The sequence below is a fragment of the Ailuropoda melanoleuca genome, chromosome 7, assembly GCF_002007445.2.
Source record: "Ailuropoda melanoleuca isolate Jingjing chromosome 7, ASM200744v2, whole genome shotgun sequence".
Taxonomy (NCBI): Eukaryota; Metazoa; Chordata; class Mammalia; order Carnivora; family Ursidae; genus Ailuropoda; species Ailuropoda melanoleuca.
In genome coordinates this window covers 57,719,778-57,740,998 of record NC_048224.1, presented here as the reverse complement: position 1 = coordinate 57,740,998, position 21,221 = coordinate 57,719,778, and the positions used below count along the sequence as shown (strand labels likewise).

Genomic DNA, 21,221 nt, shown 5'->3' with positions numbered 1-21,221 from the left:
CGGGGGTGCGAGGATGTGCACTTGTGTGCACCCACAAGCACCAGCAGCAGCCAGGGCCGGCCCCGGCGTCCACGCTGGCGGACGTCTACCGTTGGAAGAAAACAAATGTTTCATTAATTTATGTATGCAAATATTTATTTGAAGCCGAAGGATATTGCCGTATAATTAAAGCAGGGAAACAGTGCATTGTTAAAAGGCAACATAATTATCTCATCGTCATACACCGTTTTATTAAATTCATTTCAAGATGAGACGCTGCAGAAAGCAGTTTTGACTCTGGCAGCAAACAAGCCAGAGATGGTGAGAGGCCGCATGTCGGGTGGCCGTTAGCAACACAGCTCTGTCTTGGGCTCTGTCATTAGAAACGGGAATAATATTCTGGAAAATCAGTCATGAGGCGGTGGGGACACCGGCGTGGCGTTCAGCCCGCTGCGTCCACACGCCGTAGGTAAACTGCGTTTACCAGCTATCAGAGTTTTGCTTCAGAGGAAAAAAAAAACGCACTGCATCTGTTTTCCGTGGTTTGGAAAATGCAAAACAATGACAAGAAAAAGGAGTCCAAATTCTATTAGAAGACAAGCAAATGACTTTGGGTATATGATTCATATATCGAGTTGCAAGTCTGCTTGTCTGTGGAGCCTGTTGAAAATTTAATGGCTAATATTCTTAACTATAGCAGAAGTAAATTATGTATGAAAGGGGTTGACGTGCTTCTCTTCTCTTGCAATAATGATCCCCCCACCCTGCCCCCGCTGCTGGGAGAGAGAGAGGGAGGGCGAGGGGGAGAGGGTGGGCGGGCAGGCGGAGGGGGTGTCGATGCTTGCAGAAAGAAACCAGACGGAACCAGATAACGGTGGTAAACATCCATCAGACTGCAGGAAGAAAATTGGATTTCCAGAGGCCTGAGCGGGAATACGAACTGCTGTGTACTGAGTGTGCAGTGAACCCCTGGGCCTGAAAATTCTCTTGTGGAAGCAGAGATAAGGACAGAGGCCCTCCTCGCTTCTGTCTTCGGGCGCTCTCCCCATAACCCAGGAGAGGGCCGGCACGCAGGCCGTGGCAGGTGTCTCAGGCGACTGACCAGCCCCTTCTTCTCTGGTTCTAGGGCACGCCTGGGAAGCCGGGACCACGGGGGCAACGAGGCCCGACGGTAACCACCCTCTGGGCTTCCAGAGGCAGGAGCGCGTTGTGGGGAGCGTGCTCAGGGGGAGGGGGAGGGCGGTCGGGAGGGCCGGACGATCTGAGCTCACCTTTCCTCTCTCCTGCCTGTGCAGGGTCCGCGGGGCGAACGAGGCCCCCGGGGCATCACTGGGAAGCCTGGCCCCAAGGTAGGTTTTCAGTGTCGTCTGGGGTGCCGCCTGCCAATGCTGCCGTCAGTCACGCACCCGCAGGTCATCTTTGGCCTTTTCACTCGGAGAAACGAAAGAAAGACGTTTCCTTGAGGGTATTTAAGAAGGAGCTGGTCCAACAGCCCTTGGACAGGTCACGTTGAATTGAATCATGAACCTTGGCCCCGAGAGCAGAGGTGGGAAGGGTCCCCCCACACTGGAACCTCCGAGACGGCAGGCCCGAGACCCTAGCAGGCCGGGCCCACCGGGCTTTGCACAAGTGTCAGACCATCCGGGTACCCCATCCAGTTCTGGTAGGGAGGCCCGATTTCTTAAAAAGCGTTTGAAAGCTATAGAGAGAGCTCTGCCAGAAATTGAAAGAAAGTTCTTCCTGCCTCAGGAGAGAGCTTGAGACTGTCTTACACGTCCCCTCTTCCCGCCAAGGGACACTGACGCCAACTCCCCCGATTCTCTGTGTGCAAACACACGGCCGCCAAGCAGGCCCTTCCTGTCCCGCCGGGACGCCATTCCCAGGTGCGTTCCCACCGGGGACGTGGGCCTTCTGGTTGGCGGGGGTGCAGAGCTGGCCTGCCCCCAGGCTAACCGGATGTGCCCACTGGAGGCCACTGTGCATTCTTCCACGATGAGCTCCGGGATGTGTCACACGTTCCCGTGTGCGGATGCAAGGCTCTCCTGGGAGAGCGGCTACGGTCACGGAGCAGCTGTTGCCTCGGCCATGGGGGCCTTGGGGCGGACGCTGGGTCCTGGCTTCACAGGAGTGTTCGATGCATTTCTGGATGGGAGCACAGCCTTCGTCCCCCTGCAGGGGACTGTCCTGGGGGAAGTGTCCCAGCCCTGCGGGTAGCAGCTCAGTGTCTGGTGCGTGTGCAGAGGCGAGAGGACAGGCGGCCGTGGGGAGCATGGAGCAGTGGCTGGTGCTCTCTGCTCTTTACCGAGAAGCCTGTGACCTGCACATGTGCACGTCTGCCGTCTGTGACTCTGACCCCAGTGACGTCAGGGGCCGGAGTCTTTCTACCGCAAGCAGTAGTACTACAGGTCATAATAAAGCTCTTCACGCTCCGTCCCTCCCTCCCTAGGGCAACTCTGGAGGTGATGGCCCCGCCGGCCCTCCGGGTGAACGGGTGAGGATCTCTGGGAAAGCAGCTTTGCCTGAAATGTCCCTCTCCGTTTCTTCCTGGGGTGGGCTGGGGGACAGGGAGGCACGCCTTGGACCCTTCTGGAGGAGAGGGTTTCCCTAAAGGTCAGTGGGAGTGAAGTCTCCTGCCTGTGGAAGTCGGCAACCCCCTCCCCTTGGCCTTGGTCTTGGGGCTCAGAGGTGGCTGAGACGTCAGGAAACTGGGCCCTCGGCCCCGTGCCGGCCCCCTCAGCTCCCTGGCCTAACCTCCTTTTACATGTTGGTGAGGGTGTGGCCGGAATAAATGGAGAATAGTTCGGGGGAGCAGAGAGAAATTTTGCTCGGAGAACCAACAACTCGGGGAGACAGTGGTGGGGGTCGCTGGGCCCCCACGTGTCGGGGAAAGGACTTCTGTGCTCAGCTGGGTGTGCTCTGTCCCCAGGGACCCAACGGACCCCAAGGACCTACCGGTTTCCCTGGACCCAAGGGCCCCCCTGTAAGTAACGTGTTTTCCTTGTTGGGCAGGGGTGGGGATTCCTGGAGATGTTTGCTTTCCCCGGGGACTCCATGCCGGCCCCTCCCCGTGGGGCGGTGGGAGGGGTGTCAGCCGGGAAGCTGGCTGGAGAGAGCTGCTTTTCCGAAGCGCGGACTTCCTTCTCATTGAGACCAACATGACCTTGTAGTTGGGCCCAGGAGGAGTACCCTGGGGCTGCCGTGCCAAGTTACCACCGACTCGGTCACTTAAAATGACAGAAATGTGTTCTCTCGCAGTCTGGAGGCCAGAAGTCCAAAATCAAGGGGTTAGCAGGGCTGGTTCCTTCTGGGGGGCTCTGGGGGAGACTGTTCCCTGCCCCTCTCCCGGCTTCCTGGGGTTGCTGGCCGGACTTGGCTTGTGCACCCTTCACTCCATCCTGCCTTTGTCCCCATGTGGCCGCCGCCTCCCTGGGCCTCTCGGGGTCTTCAAACCTCTGTCTTGTTATGAGGACCCCAATCACTGGATTAGGGCCCACCCTAGTGCAGTATGACCTCATCTTGACTTGGTGACTTCAGTAAAGCCCAGTGTCCAAGTGAGGTCAACTTCACAGCTGTGGGGGTGAGAACTCAACCTGTGTTTTGGGGGGCACACTTCATTAACTCAGAAGACGCACAGTATATACCTGGAGGTCAGCAATCAGGACAGGACAGCTCTGGGTCCCCATGCTGCCTGCCTCAGTTTCCCCCCTGGGAGGTGAAGAGTGGCCCTCAGGAAGGCTGTGTGGGTTCAGGAGGTGACACGTGCTGTGACAGGAATTTTCTCTGAAATGAGGTGGTAGTCACCCCCCGCTGTGGCATTAAATCCCAAAGGGGCGTGCTTCTCGGAACTGAATGAAACTTCTTCCCTTTGCTTCTTTCTTCAGGGCCCCCCAGGCAAGGACGGGCTCCCGGGACACCCTGGACAGAGAGGAGAGACCGTGAGTATTGGCGGTGTGAGGACACGGGGACACAGGGATGCGGGTTGGCCTGGCCTCTCCCACAGCCCCGCACGTGGGCACTGCCTTCTTTACCCTGTGGGCTTGGGAGAGAGTGGCCAGCTAGAGGGGAGGCCCCTGACGCTTGGCCCGTCTTCCGCTGACCTGGGGTGAGCCCGTCTGTGGACAGCCCCGGGCAGGCCCGCAGCACCTGGGCCGGCTCTGTGTGCAGGAGGCAGATGCCGGCTTTGACCTTGTCCTAGCAACTGCGGTCCAAGGTCACATTTTAAACCATCCTGGCAACAAGAAGCCACCTGCACACGGAAACCATGTGCAGCCGGCCTCCTCTTGCTCAGTAAATCCGTCAGGCTCGCGTGAGCTGCACGCATTCGAACTGGTAGGGAGCGGGGAGGGCTCTGTGGCATTCCGTCACGTCGCGCCATGAAGCTGCAAGAGGAGGGCTGCGGGCCTTGCGCCGGGCCTAGCCTCCTCTCTCCAGGCCCTTCCAGCCTCGGGCTTGACGGCAGGGGCCGTGCAGGGCCCCTTCAGCTCTGCTCACAGTCAGCTGCTTTGCCGCCCCCTGCCCACTGCCCACCTTGCCCTTCCCTTCAGAAGAGTCCAGTACAAGCTGTGTCTTCTGGGTATTTTCAGTTGGGACCAAAAGCATTTTTCAGAAGTAAGGTCACTTCCTGGTCATTTGTGCCATTCAGGATTTGACCCGGCACACCGCGTCCACCGCGGGCGAGTCCTGGGGGAGGGCGTGGTGGGGTCCACCTGTGACCTTGAGGCTCCAGGCTTGGATGGGGGGGATCTCCTAGTCACCAGATAGATGGGGGAAGTGGCTGGGAGGCCCCTTTGTCCCCGCAGCGGGCTTTTTTGTGGTCACAGGTCTCTGAAAGGCTCTCACAGCAAACGGGGTCCATATATCCAGTGAGACTTCCAATGCCAGATTTAACGCCTTCTTGGTGCTCGCTCTAAAAAAATTCCCTTTGTCTCTCTGGTTCATTGTGATGAAACTTCTTTTAATTATACCTTCCCGGTGCTCTGCTGCGGGGCACACGCTGGCTGATAAATGCAAATTACCTTGCTCTCCTGTTTGTAGAGAAAAATTAAAACATTTCATCTGAGCTTTGCATATTTTTCTCTAATGCTGTTCCGAGGAGACAAGATAGAAGGTTTTGCCAAGTGTGTGCTTTTCTCCCTCTGACTTATCCGAAGAGAGGCTGGTAGGATAATTAAGCTGCTTGTCTTTGCCGGGGGAGTAGCACAGGGACCCTCTGGCTACCTCTGCGGACACGGGGGCACCCCGTCTCCAGACCCGGCCAGGACGGAGGACTCCAGCATGGGGCCCGGACACATCTTCCAGAAAGGTCTTCTGTTGGGTGTTGACTTTGCTCTTTAGGAAGTCGATGCACAGGAGATCGGTACTTCTCGATGTGAACCCAAAGCCGTTTCTGGGCAAGGGGCTGGAGACCGATTCCATCCTTAGCATCCAACGATGGCCCTGCCCGTGGGGCAGACAGAGACACCCTTCTTGCCTTTACACTCAGGCTCCTGCCTCCCCTTTGGGCACTTCGACCCTGGCCCACCAAGCAGGGGTGCCCTCAACCTGTCCCCAACCCTCGTTTCTGACCCTGTAAATGCTGCCTGCAAAGAATTCTGCTTTTAAAATGGCCATTTCCGTGCATTGCATGCAACTCCCCTGGGCCTAGAGAGAAGAGACCTCTGAGAATTCGCAGAGACGCTGAGTCCGCGACGGGTTCGCACAGTCCCACGGCGAAGCGTGAAGTTTCACGTGCCAGCGCAGTGGCCGGCACACGGGGAGGCAGGGAGCCGCCCTTGCCCATCAGCCATGCAGGCACGTCTGTGCGCCCTCCGGGTCTCGCTGGGGCGTAAGACCTCCCTCTCCAGGTCCTGAGCTCCCGGCTCCCGGCTTCCTGGGCGTCACATCTGCACGCCTGCCGGCTCACATGGCGCCTGCAGGTGGTGTCTGGCTGGCTTGCGCCCAGAAATTAAGCCTTCCTCCTTGCAGTCCGCTTTCTCCTCGAAGGGCGTGTGCAGAGCACAGCCAACATCCAGAGGGAAGCCAGGGCTGTTGCCCACGGGCAGCGTGCAGGCAGAAGCGAGAAATTCCCGTGGAATCGAGCTCACGGCGCGTTCCAGCTGCCGGATTACGAAAGCAGCAAGCCCCGCTATTTCCTGATTTCCACGAAGGCCCAGGGGCCGGTGAGGTCACCTGTCATGCAGCAGAGGCGCTAGCGACCCAGGCGGGACCGTCTCACAGAGCCGCTGATGAGAAACGGCCCGGAGGTAGCTCCCGAGTCGAGCTTCCGGAGGCTGAGAAATGGCACCAAGTCTGCGGGAAAATGAACACTTAGTGACATTATAAAGATTAACGGTTTTAAAATACATTTCTCAGCACAAAAACACGGCGGCGGAAAGCAGCTACTGAAGCTACCTTGTCTGGCTTCGTTATCCTCACGAAAATCAAGCGCAAACGGACAGGAGAGCTGGGCCCGCTGGGGGCCGTCGGGAGCCTGTGCCGTTTGGGGCCGGGGCAGGGAGTTGGGGCGCGGACTTCTGATGGGAGTTGCGCGGCCAGCTCAGGTGCTGACTCTTTCCACAGGGTTTCCAAGGCAAGACCGGCCCCCCAGGGCCCCCGGGCGTCGTCGGCCCTCAGGTGAGCGGCGGCGTCCCCGGGTTTCACTGGCCACCTGTGTGGCGCGCCCACGCGGGAGGGAAGGTGGAGGTGCAGCTCCTGGAGAATCCTGAGTCCCATGAGCTCGTTGGCATTCAGAGCTGAGCTCCGCACAGGGAACCAGATGGGAGAACGGGGGACGTTCTTTTGAACAGTCAGTGAGAACCGAGCAGGCAGAACAAAGAGGGCCCACGGGCGGTTGGGGGCACGCCAGACTGGGCCGGGTTCCTGGGCAGGGCCCCGCTGTGCCCGCTCTTCCCTGCTCCCCTGCCCCCGGCAGCCCAGGCCTCCCACCCCGGGCTCCGGTTGGCACCACCAGCCTGTGCTGATACCTGCCAGCGGATCTCCGCGGGGTGGCTTGCAGCCGGGACCAATGGCTTTGAGCAGCAAAACCGGGCAGCAAACTCCCACCTAATGTAGGAGTAAATGAGATATTGACCCGCTGTGGCCCCGGACTGCAGGAAACGTGGGCACACTGCCCACCTCTTTGTGGCAGTCTGGCCCCCCTCAGGGCACACAGCTCCCGGTTACATCCCACCCTGTCCACTTTGCTCTTTTCCTTCTGGATTTTTACGGGAAGGAAGAGACTAGCAAAGCAGTGTGGGGTTTGGTGGGCACGTGGCCCCCACGGCCCGGGTTGTCCTTAGTTTGGGAAGAGAAGGTTGCTCCCCGGCACGTCTCTTGAAAATGTTTGTGGCTGATGCTGACTTCCTGCACAGGGTCCCACGGGAGAAACTGGTCCGATGGGCGAGCGTGGCCACCCTGGGCCCCCAGGTCCCCCCGGGGAACAGGGGCTCCCGGGCCTTGCTGGAAAAGAAGGGACAAAGGTGAGTTAGTCGGGCCTTCCGTGCTGGCCCGGGCTTCCCTGAGGGAAGTTTGCTCCTGCTCCGAAATGACTCTGAATGAGTAATTTCTCAGACAAATGGTCTTCCTGCCAGTCGGCCCCCCAGACCACAGACTTGGCCTGGCTTGGCCTGGTCTGAAGGAGGACCTGAGCTGGCTCACTGCAGGGATGGATGGAAATGGGCCCGGGGGTCAGACCATCCTTGGCTTCCTGCCCTGGGGCCATGTCTTGCTGACCTCCCCTCCCCCAGCTGCCACACCGGCTCCCAGAAGCACCTAACGTGTTCACGCTTCATGTCTGAAAGTAATTTAGCGGAAAGTGACCCAATAAAAAGTTTCCCATCACAAGAGGCAAAGGAATAAATAATAAAAGTAGAAAACAGATGCTTTTCTGTCCTACCTCTTAGCGTGGGTCCTGCACGCCCTCTTTGTACCTTAGGGAGCCTCTCCCCACAGCTGGGGCGCCACAGGCGGTGGTCCTCATTCCCGACAATGGCGAGCCCTCCCTTTGCTGCTTTTCAGGGAGGGACACAGCAAACCCAGCCCTTTCGATGAGCACACTTGCAAGAGCAAACCTAAAGATAATGAGGCAGAGCCAGCCAGGTAGAGGAGTGCGGTTGAAAACCTTGCACAGCTATGTGGACACACACATGTATGCCCTGGAAACACGTGTGTCCTGAAAACACATGCACACGTGTGCACAGCAGGCATATATCCCGGTCAGCGCGAGGGCCCTCTGGAGTTCAGAAAGGAGGCCAAGGGCGGGCTGGTCGGAGACACCCTCTTCTCCCATGTTCAGCCCCGGAGAAAGTTCTGGAAGATACTTGGACAAGTGTCTTGGGTGATGCTGCCACCTTTCCTTTACCTGTGCAGTCTTACGAGGAACCCCAAATGTATGCAAAGGGTAGATGTGGGGGCAGTGCAGCCACCTGGCCCTCAGCTCCCACTCAACCCACCGTGGCCCCGGAGGGATGGAGTCTGTCCCCAAGCCCCACGCGGAGCCAACCCGCGGAACGTGCATCCCAGGTGTGAGCACGGGCGGCATTCCTGTGCGTGGACCTGCCAGTGAGCAAGTCCAGTCCCGACTCAGGTTCCTTCTGAAGCCTTGTTCCGGGGCGGCCCTGCTCCAGCCTGATCCCTGGTGGAGCTGGAAGAGGAAGCCCTCCCAGCCCCCATCTGCCCTGGTCTTGGGCATCGCTCAGAAACTCATCTATGGTTCTGCTTTCAGGGTGACCCAGGTCCTGCCGGCCTCCCTGGGAAAGACGGCCCTCCTGGGTTACGTGGCTTCCCTGGGGATCGAGGGCTTCCTGGCCCAGTGGTGAGTGAGGGGCCAGGTGGGGGACGGAGCTGGACACCGCCCAGCGGGGGCCCTCTCCCCACGGTGCCCCGACCACACTCTCGTTGCTCTGCAGGGCGCACTTGGACTGAAAGGCAGTGAAGGCCCGCCTGGCCCGCCAGGCCCCGCGGTGAGTACTGTGGCCAGCACAGACATTTTCTCCCATCCTCTTCCTCAAAACCCAGTCTGCAGCATGACAGGGCAGCCCCATGGGCCAGGAGGGCACACACATGTGTCCTGGCCTGCGGTGCGTCCTGGGAAGGCCATGGGAGGAGTTGGACGGCGGGCCACGGGCTGGCAGCCGGGGCGATGACAAGCCAGGGGCGTGCTGTGAGGGCAGGTGGAGAAATGGGCGGTGTGATGGCAGGACCTCGGGGTCTCGTCCTGCCCTCAGAGGAGCCAGGAGTGTGCTGACGTGCTTTGTGTAGGTCTGGGCCGGGTCTGGGGGTGGGGAAGCGGAGGGACACAGATCTTTCTCGCCCCGAGCATGGATTCGAGAGCTGGATGGCCCACATGCCTGGAGCTGCTCACACAGAGCCCGCCTGGCTGGCACAGGGGCAGGTCCGTCCCCAGCGCTGAGGGCCCCGGGGCTCCTACGAGTGCCACCTGTTATCTGAACAGTCGCTCCAGCATTCAGAGTCCAGCTACGAGATCTCTGAAGACGCCGTGCTCCCAGAGCCATCTCTCTGTCCTGGGGGACTCGGGCCGCGCGGCGCTGTGTCCCTCCTGCCCACAGACCCCTGTTCTTGGAGGACACTTGATGGAGATGTGACTTCCCCCAACCCTTCAGATGGGGCCCTTCTCACAGCCCCTACTCTGCTGCATAGATGTGGTTGCTGCCTGGGGCCCCTGTCTGGGTCCGGGCGCAGACCACAGAATAACCCCACCTTTCCCCACCTGGGTCACGGACCATTTCAGAGAGATGGCAGCTGGGAAGCCAGACCTTTCTTTGAAGCGTTGCCTTTCTTTCCAGTAAAGGCCAGTGTGGAATGATGCCCAGGCAATGCCTCTTAGCACTGACCCTCGAATTAGGCCAGGTTCCCATCCATCAGTGGTGCTTCTGGGGCAGAGCCTCGCCCATAAACCTGGGGGAGCAGGACAGAAAGGGATCCCCTTGTGGGCAGGCAGACCCCAGAATGGGAGCCCAGGCGAGGGGATCACCCCAGGGGAGCACCTGAGGAAGATGTGTTCTCAGACCCTGGGGGGAGAGGCAGACATGTGCTTGGGATTATAGGAAGGGAGGAGCTCAGAGAAACCCAGGGCCTCCAACGCTGGTCTCAGAAGGGAGTGCTGCCGAGGGCCCTGGGAGCTACTGAGGGCTCAGAAGCGATGGTGAGCGAGAGGACCTGATGGTGCTTTGGAAAATCGTATCCATGCATTTTGAGAGCCTTGGAAATGAACCATTTTCTCCCCCTCCCCAGGGATCTCCGGGGGAGAGAGGCCCGGCCGGTGCTGCTGGGCCCATCGGAATCCCAGGGAGACCCGGGCCCCAAGGACCTCCCGGGCCGGCTGGGGAGAAAGGAGCTCCTGTGAGTACTGCCTCAGGGGTGCAGGGGCCCTCCCCACCTTGGCAGGATGGGGGAGGTGTGTGGAGCGCATGCGTGTCCCCCAGGAGAGTGTGTGTGTTCCCAGCATCCTGACTGAGGTCCGAGGGTGGGTTCCCAGGGTTGGCCGACTTCTGGGGAGGGGTCTTCGAGCTGGAAGCGTGCTGGGGAGCATCTTGGCCGAGGCCCAGCCTGTTGCAGCTCGGTGTCTGTGTCCCAGCAGGTGCATAGAGAGGGAGGGGCTGGGACAGCGTGTGGGCAAGTGCAGCCTTGGCCTCGTTCTGGGCTCCGGGCAGCACGTGTGGACGGGTCACGGTTGCCTGCTGTGTGCACAGCCCCTCCGGCCGGCCTGAGTCACGTTGGTCTTTGTGTGAGCAGGATGGGTGTTTGGGACGGGAGCCCTGTCCGCTGGGCTGGGGGCAGGAATGGAGAAAAGATGGGCTGAGAGGCATGTGCTGGGAAAAGAAGCTTCTTCCTGGACCCCTGACTGCTCACCTCTCAGTGACCACGTGTGTGGCCCAGCCAAGGGTGGAGGTGTTGTGAGACCCCCCGCCCAGCCTTGGTTTCGCTACAAGAGATTAGTGGGTGCCTTCTCGTCTTGACACCTCTTGGGAAGCCAACAGCTGCCCTCTGCCAGGCGCTTTCCCCCGAATCACTACAAAATGCCCTTACTGCCCAGATGTGCTGCTGCCCGGACCGTGTTTGGCTTCCCCTGAAGGATTTTGCAGACTCCCACCTGCCCCACATTCAAACGGTGGTGAAGACAGATTTCAGCACTGGCTTCCCAGATGGCAGCATGGGCAGGGTTCCGGGGGGGCAGATATGCACCCAGGTGACCTGCGACGGAGTTAGGACCCCCGTGCTGACGGATTCCTGTTGAAGAGACGTAGTCTTCCTCCTGCATTCTGCGCTTGGTGCTTTGTCGGTGGGAAGGGCCCGGTTGCCTTCCCCGGGCAGGAGCTCCCTGTTGAAACCACGCTGGGAGTGTCTGCACCGCCAAGAATCCATTCAGTCTGGTATCGGCAATGCTGATGGCATCCGATCATTTCCACTGAGGCCATTGGACATCGGTCCAGTAGAATTCTATGCCAGAAACCCGCCTTCCACCGGGCGTCCAATGTGTACGGGGCACACACAGACTCGGTTGGAAACAGTTGGGTTTGTTGCTTCAGGAGAGTAAATACTGGAACAGAAACATCTCAGAGCCACGCTATCCAGTTGAAAGCTTGTCATTGTCCCCAAATAGCCCTGGAGAGAGGACAAGGCCAGGTGTCTCCAAGCACAGCCGACCTGACCAGTAACAGCAGACGGAAGGTTCTAGGCAAGCCAGAGTCAGCCTGGGCATTTTCTGGCTTCATTAGGGTAGAAATTTATCTCGACAGGAATGAAATCGGGGGGCCGGCAGTGAATTGTGTGGGCAGGGGGATGAGATGGAGCAGGGACGTCTGGGTAGGTGCTGGCCACGTTTAGATCCTGAGGCCGACCACACGTGTTCTCTCCTGTGTCCCCCTCCCCAACGCGCACCCCCTCGCTCTGTGCTCACAGAGTGATTCTGACTCTGGGAAAACGGAGCACAGCAAGGAGCACCTAAGGACGTTCGAGATTACCAGGGGCGGTTATGAGGGAAACGAATCAAAATCACTGGAAAAGAAAGATGGCTGTGTGCGCGTCTGTTTGGCCCAGGGGTGTTTACAGAGAACTGGAGAAGTAGGAGTGTTGGTGGAGGCCAGAGCTCAGAGCCTCCTGGCCGCTGGCATCGATGATTCCACACACAGGCTTAGGAATCTGGCTGCTGGGCTGAATCCCAGCTCACAAGCTGTGCCTCAGTTTCCCCATTTCTAAAAGACGCGCTCTTTTTAGGACGGGCATAGACCAAACGCAGAGGTGCATGGAAAGCAGGTGGCACTGGGCTGGGCTCGGCTCAGAGTCACCTTTTGTGTAGGTGGCTGAAATCCGTTGGGACCGTGACAAGGGTCACTGCCACCAACTGCCAGCTCCCTACCCGTGGACCCCTCCTCTCTGGGGTGACGAGCTGGTGGCGAGACATTCCTGTGATGGAGCTGTGTTTGACCAGGGATCTTCTCTCCTCTTTAGGGCGAGAAAGGTCCCCAAGGCCCAGCTGGCCGAGATGGCCTCCAGGGTCCTGTGGGGCTGCCCGGTCCGGCTGGCCCTGTGGGCCCCCCTGGAGAAGACGGAGATAAGGTAAGAGTTGGGATGGGTCCTCCTGCCCCCGGAGGACACGAGGTGCGGCCCATGGGTAATGGCCGCCGAGGGACTCCAGCCCGCCCCGCGCACTGGGCGCTGGTACATGATTCCAGAAAAGCTCACAGTTACGCGGTGACAGATGAGATCTCTGGTGCGTGGGGTGGGCGGGACTGGGAAACTGCTTCCGCCGTTTGCCCGGGACATTCGCTGCTGGCGGCCCGAGCCAGGAGAAATCCTCCCTGCTCCCGATGCGTCACGTCGGCTCTGAGTGTGGAACCGCCGTAATGAGGTTTTACTCAGTATCTATTTTTAAATGTCTTCGCTTGAATTGTCCAGACTCCCTTTTGCTAGGAGCGTGCTTTGTAATTCCAGCGCTGTTCCTGCGGGAGCTTCGATTTTATCCCTCATTCAGTGAAGATGGTGAAATTTAGCTCTGTGGTTTAACTTTCCATTTATGGTGGCTCTGGGGTGACATTTCCAACTTGGTCACCTGTACGTAGACAACACCGCCTCTCGGGGCAGGGTGGACGCGGCGGCTTTAATAACTTGGCTGGAGCTCAGTAACCAAGCTATCCCGTTACTGCCCTGCTATGCACGCTGCCCGCTTGACAAACAAAGAAAATATCTTCACTATGACTCTCAGAGCCACTGAAATCCTTACCGCGTGAGATCCAGGACTCGCGCCCCATTCGCTGTTGTATTAGAAGGGAAATCAACTTAATTTATGGAAACGTCTCTTCCGAGGAACGTTCTTGGGCCGCGTTGGAGAGGAGATTAATCTTTTCCCCCAAAAAATTAATTACAGGGAGCAGATAATGTGCAGACAGTTCAGGGCTTATGGACCTTCCTCTTCTTCCCACAGGGAGAGATCGGGGAGCCTGGACAGAAGGGGAGCAAGGGGGACAAGGGCGAGCAGGTACAGGCCACGTGCGCGCACCGCCGGTGTTAATGCTGTGGCTGACACAATCACGTGGACAGCCCGCCACAGGACACAGCCGCTGGGCTCCCTTGCCCACTGGGACCCATGTGTGGGTGGCGGGCACGCACACGGGCACTGGGCGGTGTGTGTGTAGATGCACACGTATGTTCGTATCCGAGGGGATCCCTCGCTAACAGACGAGCAGGAAGCGTTCGCAGGCTTCGTGCAATAGAGCCAGTGAGCTGCTGGGCTCCGCAGGCCTGGGTCACGGCCACCCTGCGATGCTCCGGGCCCTGGGCGCCCTCCTAGACCAGCGCCTTGACCGGTGGTTCTTCATTTCATTTGTCTGCTCAGAAGTCCTAGTGCGTCCCTTGGCTGCCGGCGCCTTCCTGGTAATGGTGGCACGTGTCCTCTGCCGTGCAGCTGGGGCTTCCTGCCGCCGGTGCGGGGCGCATTCCCCGAGGACGGTGCTGTCCAGCTCCCCTTGCCTCCCTCTCTCGCTCCCTGTGCCAACGCTGGAGTATGGGGGGGACGCACGGGGGCCGGTGGCACACTGCCAGGCATGGACTCCAGTCCGGTCCTAGCTCTGAATGGGTGAGGAGCCCAGTGTCCAGCCTTGTTTTTAAAACACGGCCTCGGGGGCCCATGCGCTGGGTGTGCGGTGGGAGCTAAGATGATGTGCAGTGCCCTCTCCCCTGCCTGGGACGACATGGTCGGGCCTGAACCCAGATCCTGCAGGTAGCCCGTGCCCTTGGACTGGACGTCTTCCCTGGACGGCCATGCGTGGGGGCTGAGCTGATGGCCTCGGCCCATGGTCCCCCTCGGCCTCCGCTGTGATCTGGGAAGCAACCGTGTCTCTGTCTTTTCCCTGCAGGGTCCGCCCGGGCCCACCGGTCCACAGGGCCCCATCGGACAGCCAGGCCCCTCTGTGAGTATCTGTGCTGTGGGCCCTCAGTACATCCTGAGCCCCTCCAGCCCATGGGGTACTGCCAACTGCTTCTTACCCACGCCCCATTCTCTCCTGCAGGGAGCCGACGGTGAGCCAGGACCTCGCGGCCAGCAAGGTCTCTTCGGGCAGAAAGGTGACGAAGGTCCAAGAGGTTTTCCTGGGCCCCCAGGGCCGGTTGGGCTGCAGGTAACTTCCGGGCTTGTGGAGGGACTGCTGGTCTACCTCAGAGCTTCCTGCTTTTTGCTGTGTCTGCCCCTCCCTTTCTCCTCCCCTCTTCCCTGCCCTCTCCTCTCCTCCCCTTCCTCTTTTCCCTGCTCTCTCCCTCCCCTCTCCTTGCCCTCTACTCCCCCTCCCCTCCCCTCTTCTGACCTTGTTAAGAGTGGGGACTCTAAGACTAGGCTCTGGGGACCTCCCAGGACTTCCTCATTAATTGGAAGCAATGCCAGTTCCCGTAATGGCAGATGCGTCCATATTTGCGTCCCTTAATCAGTGGTACGTCTCTCTAAGCTCATGGTAGAGATGCCGGAAGTGACTGACCACTTGTAAAAAAGAACAGTGCCTCCCGTATGGACCAGCCAGGGAGGGTGGCTTTGAGTGCTCGGGCGCACTTTGGCTCTTTACCTTCGCACGCGTGTATTCACCTGCTCGTAGGCACGTGTGTGGTCTCGTTGGGCTTTTGGAAAACCTGGACCCTGTCGTGTGTCTAGGAAGTTCGTGCATAGCCCCCTCCATTCCTTTCATGAGTTGTGTTCAGTGTTATTAAATATCCTTTGGACGTGTCCCTTATTTATTCTTGAAGACGTGATTCTTAGTCACTGCACCGCGTGCCGGCGTATGCTGGTGACATAATTTACTCAGACATTTCCCTGCTGTTGGCTCATTAGGTTTTACTGTTTAATGGGACACTGCAGCAGACGCCTTGGTCCATAAATCTCCAAGTACTCTCTAATGACTTCCTCGGGCTGATTGTGAGACGCGGCCTGATGAGGGTGTCCTCCGTTCGGCCGAACGCTTAGCAGCACCCTCGGAGGCTCTCGGATGCCCGCGTGGCGCCGTGGCGGGGAGACTGTGAATGTTGTGGGGTACTGGGGTAGCGCAGCGCCAACCCGCTAAGTTTCTGCCATGTTCCTGCCCCAGGGTCTGCCGGGACCTCCTGGAGAGAAGGGCGAGACCGGGGACGTGGGTCAGATGGTAAGTGTGCCCGGGACGCACCGACCTCCCGGTTCTGTTTCGGTCACGATTTACATTTTGCCTGTGCTCAATGGTTCTTCTTCCGCCAGGGTCCCCCAGGTCCCCCTGGCCCCCGAGGACCCTCCGGAGCTCCAGGCGCTGACGGGCCGCAAGGGCCTCCGGGTGGAATAGGCAATCCTGGTGCCGTGGGAGAGAAGGTGACTCCCCCCTTCCTGCTGTAATGTTTGATGTGCGCGTGGGGAGCCCAGGGTGTGTGTGTGCGTGTGTGTGCGTGTGTGTGTCCGGTGCGGCTACGGAGACACGCAGGGCGTGGCTGAGCCATTCCTGTCAAATACACTTTGACACTTAGCCGATGTGTGCTGTGGAGGTGGGAGCTCTGACCCCTGTTCGCCGTGGCCTTGCGCAGAATCTCCAAGCCACGTGGCCAGCCAGGCCGCGCCCCTTCTCCTGGATCTAGCGGATGGCTCTGCTCCATCCCTGGAAGTGCTGGGGGCGACGTTTACCGTTCCCACTGTGGTCAGTTCTGTCCTCTCGTAGCCTGGGGCCCTCATCCGATCTGATTAACTTTAGGACGTGGGTCCTGGGGATGCCTCAGTGAGCTTGGCGGGCTTCTGTGTGCGCACACGTGTGTGCCTGCCTGCGCTTGTGTGCGTGCGTGTGTGCGGCGGGCAGGACGCCGCTGCAGGGCTCATGAGTGTGCGTTACTTCTAGCACGCTTGCCTACTTCCTGGGGATAAAAGGAATCCGACGTGCTTCCACTCGTTTGCATTCCCTGTACACCATTTCCAGAACTTTCTGACTACAACCTATTAAATTGAAAGAAGTCCTCCATCACTGCTCATATTTTCCAATACGAGAATTACAGAGAAACGCATCCTGCTAAGACCACAGAGTCACGATGCGCGGCTTCCGCTCAGAGGCGTCTTCCTCGCGGGCTCCTGCCTCCGCCGGGAGGCTGCACCTCTGAGCGGGCCCTGCTGCTTTCTCTCTGCCTCTGCCCTGCCCTTCCCTCCTGCGCTGTCCTCCCAGCCCTTCCATTGGCTTCTCGGGACTCTCCCCCAGAACTCACTGGGTGCGCCATCCGTGACGCTCCGTGTCCTGTGGTCACCTCATCCGTGTGACCGTCAGCCTGCCAGTGTCACTTCTCCCGACATGGATGTGTCTGCCCTCTGATCCGGGGGCTGTCAGAGCGCGGGGACCACTCTCTCACCCTGGGCCCCCCACCCCTTGGGCCCGACAGCACGGAGGATTTGCTAAGTGCTCGGAGCTGGGGCCACTGCCCTCCGTGCTGCCATAACCAACTCCTGTTTCCTCCTTAGGGTGAGCCTGGTGAAGCTGGAGAGCCTGGCCTGCCCGGAGAGGGGGGCCCCCCGGTGAGTGGACTCAGGGGGCAGGGGTGGGGGTGCCCCACCATGGACCTCTGCTAGATGGGATGCTCACACTTTTCCCATCCATGAGATGGGGGCCATGTCTCCCTCATGCTTACCTCCTGGAATTACTGCAACGAGATGGGGTGGGATGGGGGGTGAGCACGTGTGTGTGTGTGTGTGTGTGCACGAGCGTGCCTGCCTGTGTGTGCCCACATTGGCACATGCATGAAGCATGAGTGCCATGAACACCCACGAACAAAGCCTGTCGTTGCTCTGCCATCCTTGGGGTTCCAGACCCATCAATGGGCTGCCATAATGTGTGCGATTGTCCCCTCATCAGCCCAGACCTGGGATATTCGGACCTTCTCAGGTCAGATGGGCATTCTTTCTAGGCCAGTCTGTGAGAGGCTCTAGGGCCCAGCAGGTGGCTGGTGGACAAAAGTCTCCTGGGCCTCTAGCTGCTCCCTCCACCTGCAAATCAGGGCGTCGGCCTGAGTCCCTGCAGCCCCTCCCTCCTAGAAGCTTCACCTTTCAGGGCCCCCCCTAAGCCAGTGGGGCCACTGGGGAGCAGGAGCAGTGGTCAGTCCGCACTGTGCCGGGCATGGGCCCCGTCAGGCACACGCTTTCCCACGCATGGGAACAAGGGGCCATGACTGAGGCCAGCACTGCTCTTCGGGAGCCGGGGCCTGGCTCTGAGGACACTGACACCAGACTTTCCCTCCAGGGACCCAAAGGAGAAAGGGGTGAGAAGGGCGAGTCAGGCCCTTCTGGTGCAGCTGGACCCCCTGGACCCAAAGGCCCCCCTGGGGACGACGGCCCCAAAGGCAGCCCCGTGAGTAGCTCTGAGATGCGCCCACACCCCGAAGCTGGTGGGGCTCTGGGCCTGGGGTATTCTCATTCACTGGCACTGCACGAAACCCCCTGAGCGCTGTGGCTCTGGGTAACGTTGCTAAAGTTTAGAGGTTTCCACACCAGCTGCCAAGGCAGAGCCGTGGAGGTGAGGAAGAGGGGCTGTGGGGTGGGGGGCTTTGGGGGCTCATGTGCGGAGCCCGGGTAGCTGGCTGTCATGTGCTGCGTGGACAGCGGTCTATGTGGATGCCCCCTTCCCATGGCCTGGCCCTGGCTTTGCTCCAGGAGGGGGTTCTTTGCGGCACATTCTAGAAGCCTGAAGGTCTGGGCTCCGTCTCAGCCTGGAGCTGTGGGAGCAGATGCGCGGGCATGGCGCCTGTCGTCTGTGGGCCGGAAGGCGGAGCGCTGAGCCCGTCTTGCCCGGGTGTGGTGTGGCTGGGATGAGGTGGCGCTCTCCTGGTGTCAGGACCGAGGGTGTGGCAGGGGCTGGGGGAGGCGGGGGTCTGGGGGAGGCGGCAGAGGTGGCTCGGTGGCTGAGGGCCCAGACGTGCCTGTTTTTGTCCCTTTCAGGGCCCTGTCGGTTTTCCCGGAGATCCCGGTCCCCCCGGAGAGCCTGGCCCCGCGGTAGGTGTTCAGGGCCCCCCATAGCCCCCCACCTGCCTTTGCCAGCCCCGGCTCTGTCTCTCTGGTTGTCTTTTATGAATTCTCCTTGGGCACGGTGCTCTCCCAGATGGGATCCAGGGGGTGCTGGTGGTGGTTAGAGAGCGCGTTCCGGCTTGAGCTCGCCGTACCTGGACCGGCCAGAGGGACTCGGATTCTCGGGAAGGGACTGGGGACACCATGGGCGCTGGTGTGCGACTCGGGTGCTGTCAGGAGGCAGAAGGAACTTGCTTTTGTCCCCACAGGGTCAAGATGGCCCCCCTGGTGACAAAGGGGACGATGGTGAAGCTGGACAAACGGTGAGTCCCCTCGTGACCTCTGGGGACCCCGCACAGCTTCCTGGTGGAGGGTGCCGGGCGCTCTTGGGATTTGCAGCTTGCTTTGTTCATTTCTGAGATAAACCCAAGCCCAGTTACCTTGTAGGATCTGTTCTTACCGTGATAGGGGACTGTGTCCCCGCGGGCTCTGTTGAAAGCTAGAGACAGCTGGGCCAGTGGTCTGGCACTCGCCGCCAGGGAGTCCATGCCCGCCCCCAGCCTACCTGTGAACGTCAGGGTGGCCGAATTTCTGCCTTGGCGGCCAGCACCTCTCCTCCAAAGGGCTCTGCCCAGGCCAGCCCCTCAGGCTGGGCTCACACTAGACCTTACCACTTAAGCCTGACGCTGAGTTTCTGAAACCTGCTTCAAGCCCAGTCTCCCCAGTAGTCCCCCACTTGGGGACTGCCCCGACATCCTCACCGATTTCCCTCACCCCGCCCTGCACCAACCAGGCAGACGGCTGCTGGGGATTTGCTCCCCGTGGGCCCAGGCTGATGTCAGTGGTTTAAATGAGCAGCAAGCAAAGAAACCTTAGGGACACCGGCTCGGAGGCCAGGTCCCCCGAGAGAGGCCCGAGGGCCCCCTGCCCTGTGACTTGGGACGACCCTTGTCCTTCCTGTGCCTCGGGAGGGGGGCCCACTTCTGTAGAAGGGGATGTTTGCAGGGGGAGGGTTGCAGACGGAGCCCGTCCCCGAGAATCCAAAGCCATTGCTGTGCGGTGGGAAAGTGCTTTTATAAAATGTGGCAACATGGGGCGCCTGGGTAACTCAGGCGGTTAAGCGTCTGACTCTTGGTTTCGTCTCAGGACGTGATGTCAGGGTGTGAGCTCGAGCCCCGCATCGGGCCCCGCGCTCTGTGGGGAGTCTGCTTGAGGACTCTCTCCCTGCCCCTCTCCCTGCGTGTGCACGCACGCGTGCACGCTCTCTCTCTCTCTCTCTCTCTCAAATAAACAAATCTTGGAAAAAAACAAATCAGTAAAATGTGGCCACACTGCGGGTGTGAGCCAGGACCCCCCACCTAGCACAGCACAGCGCTGAGCACAGAGGCCCAAGCCGAGGTCAAGCATAGCATGGCTTCGCCTGGGACTTCTCGCGGCAGCTCCACGGGAAGAGAGAGGCGGCCTCAGGGCTGGCCGAGGACAGAGGACACTGGGGACTCTGTTTTGTCAGCCTGGCGCCAGCCCAGACCTGCCATGCCTCTGTCGACCGACCCTGATTCCCAAATTCTGTGTTCTCTCTCTGACTCCAGGGATCCCCAGGCCCTACTGGTGAACCGGGACCGTCTGGGCCTCCAGGAAAAAGGGTAATGATCCTGCAAGCTGTGCTGGCCTGCTAGCTTTCTGCAGGAGCCCCCCCCCCCCCCCAGCACCCTCCGCCCAGCCCCGCATGCTCTTGGGGGTCCTAGTGGGGAAGATGCTTCTGTTTGTGGTGTGTGTGCCAGCCCCGCCACATCATCAGCCCTCGGGCCTGCTAGGTCCATCGCCCCCTGCTTTTGGGAGACGCCAAGACGCCACTAGTCATGCCCATCATGGGGGAAAGGCACCCACGAGGCCGGAAGACACCTCGCCCCCTGGGTCAGACCTCTCTCAAAAGTCTGAGCCTGCAAAACAGTGTTTCTCTGCACATAGAATACTTAGCCTTGCCCGTGCTGCAGGAACTGGCCTGTCTGCTGTGTGATGGGGAACGGGTCCCCAGCACCACGGCTGCCAAAGGCCTCCCCAGAGGGACTCTGAGGCCTTTCCCAGAACCGGGGTCCCTGAGACTCATTCTGAGGGCCTCATCCTGGCTGGCCAGGGGCCCAGAAGCCCCCACCCCACCCTCCCCTCCTGCCCCTCGAGCCCAGGCCTGTTTCCCTCCAGACACCGAGCTCGTCACCCTGGCTTCTGCAAGCAGCTCCTCACGTGCTCTTCCCTTGCTCTGTTCCAGGGTCCCCCAGGCCCCGCAGGCCCCGAAGGCAGACAGGGAGAGAAGGGAGCCAAGGTAACGCGCTTCTCTGCCCAGCCGTGACTACAGAGTTTCCAGAAGAGCCACTTGTGTGATGGCCGAGCGGGGTGGGGAATGGAGAGCTGTGCAGCCAGGACAGCCACACAGGCAGCCGGGAGCTCTCACCGCACATGGGGAGGGAGGCAGCTGGCCCACAGGCCATCGGCCCCCCCCCGGCCTGAGGGAAGGCAAGCAGGTGCTGGTGCGCTTGGCCCGGTGCTTGCCCTGCTACCGCCTCGCTGAGCCGTGCCCACCGTGGGGCAGAGCAGAATGTGGGGCGTCCATGCCGTGCCGCCTGCCTGGGGCTTGGGGCCTGGGACCCTCGAGGGGCTGCTCCCTGTGACTCTGATGGCCCTGTCTGCCTCCTGGAGCTGTCCTGTTGGGAACAGAGGCAGTGGCGGAAGCCATCCAGCCCTGTGCCGGCCTAGGAAATGGTGGCCGTGCCCA

At 60.0% G+C, this 21,221-nt stretch overlaps 1 protein-coding gene across 1 annotated transcript in view; it reads left to right on the top strand.

Moving 5' to 3' along the window:
- COL5A1 (collagen type V alpha 1 chain) overlaps positions 1–21,221 on the top strand; it is a 122,933-nt gene that overhangs the window by 77,789 nt on the left and 23,923 nt on the right. Inside the window, exons 31-52 of the mRNA XM_034663748.1 lie at positions 1,106–1,150; positions 1,275–1,328; positions 2,426–2,470; positions 2,906–2,959; positions 3,861–3,914; positions 6,538–6,591; positions 7,329–7,436; positions 8,681–8,770; positions 8,865–8,918; positions 10,210–10,317; positions 12,427–12,534; positions 13,400–13,453; positions 14,331–14,384; positions 14,484–14,591; positions 15,543–15,596; positions 15,686–15,793; positions 16,916–16,969; positions 17,691–17,798; positions 18,386–18,439; positions 18,721–18,774; positions 20,041–20,094; positions 20,718–20,771. Of these exons, the coding sequence (XP_034519639.1) occupies positions 1,106–1,150; positions 1,275–1,328; positions 2,426–2,470; positions 2,906–2,959; positions 3,861–3,914; positions 6,538–6,591; positions 7,329–7,436; positions 8,681–8,770; positions 8,865–8,918; positions 10,210–10,317; positions 12,427–12,534; positions 13,400–13,453; positions 14,331–14,384; positions 14,484–14,591; positions 15,543–15,596; positions 15,686–15,793; positions 16,916–16,969; positions 17,691–17,798; positions 18,386–18,439; positions 18,721–18,774; positions 20,041–20,094; positions 20,718–20,771 (1,530 nt within the window). The remainder of the gene's footprint in view (positions 1–1,105; positions 1,151–1,274; positions 1,329–2,425; positions 2,471–2,905; positions 2,960–3,860; positions 3,915–6,537; positions 6,592–7,328; positions 7,437–8,680; positions 8,771–8,864; positions 8,919–10,209; positions 10,318–12,426; positions 12,535–13,399; positions 13,454–14,330; positions 14,385–14,483; positions 14,592–15,542; positions 15,597–15,685; positions 15,794–16,915; positions 16,970–17,690; positions 17,799–18,385; positions 18,440–18,720; positions 18,775–20,040; positions 20,095–20,717; positions 20,772–21,221) is intronic.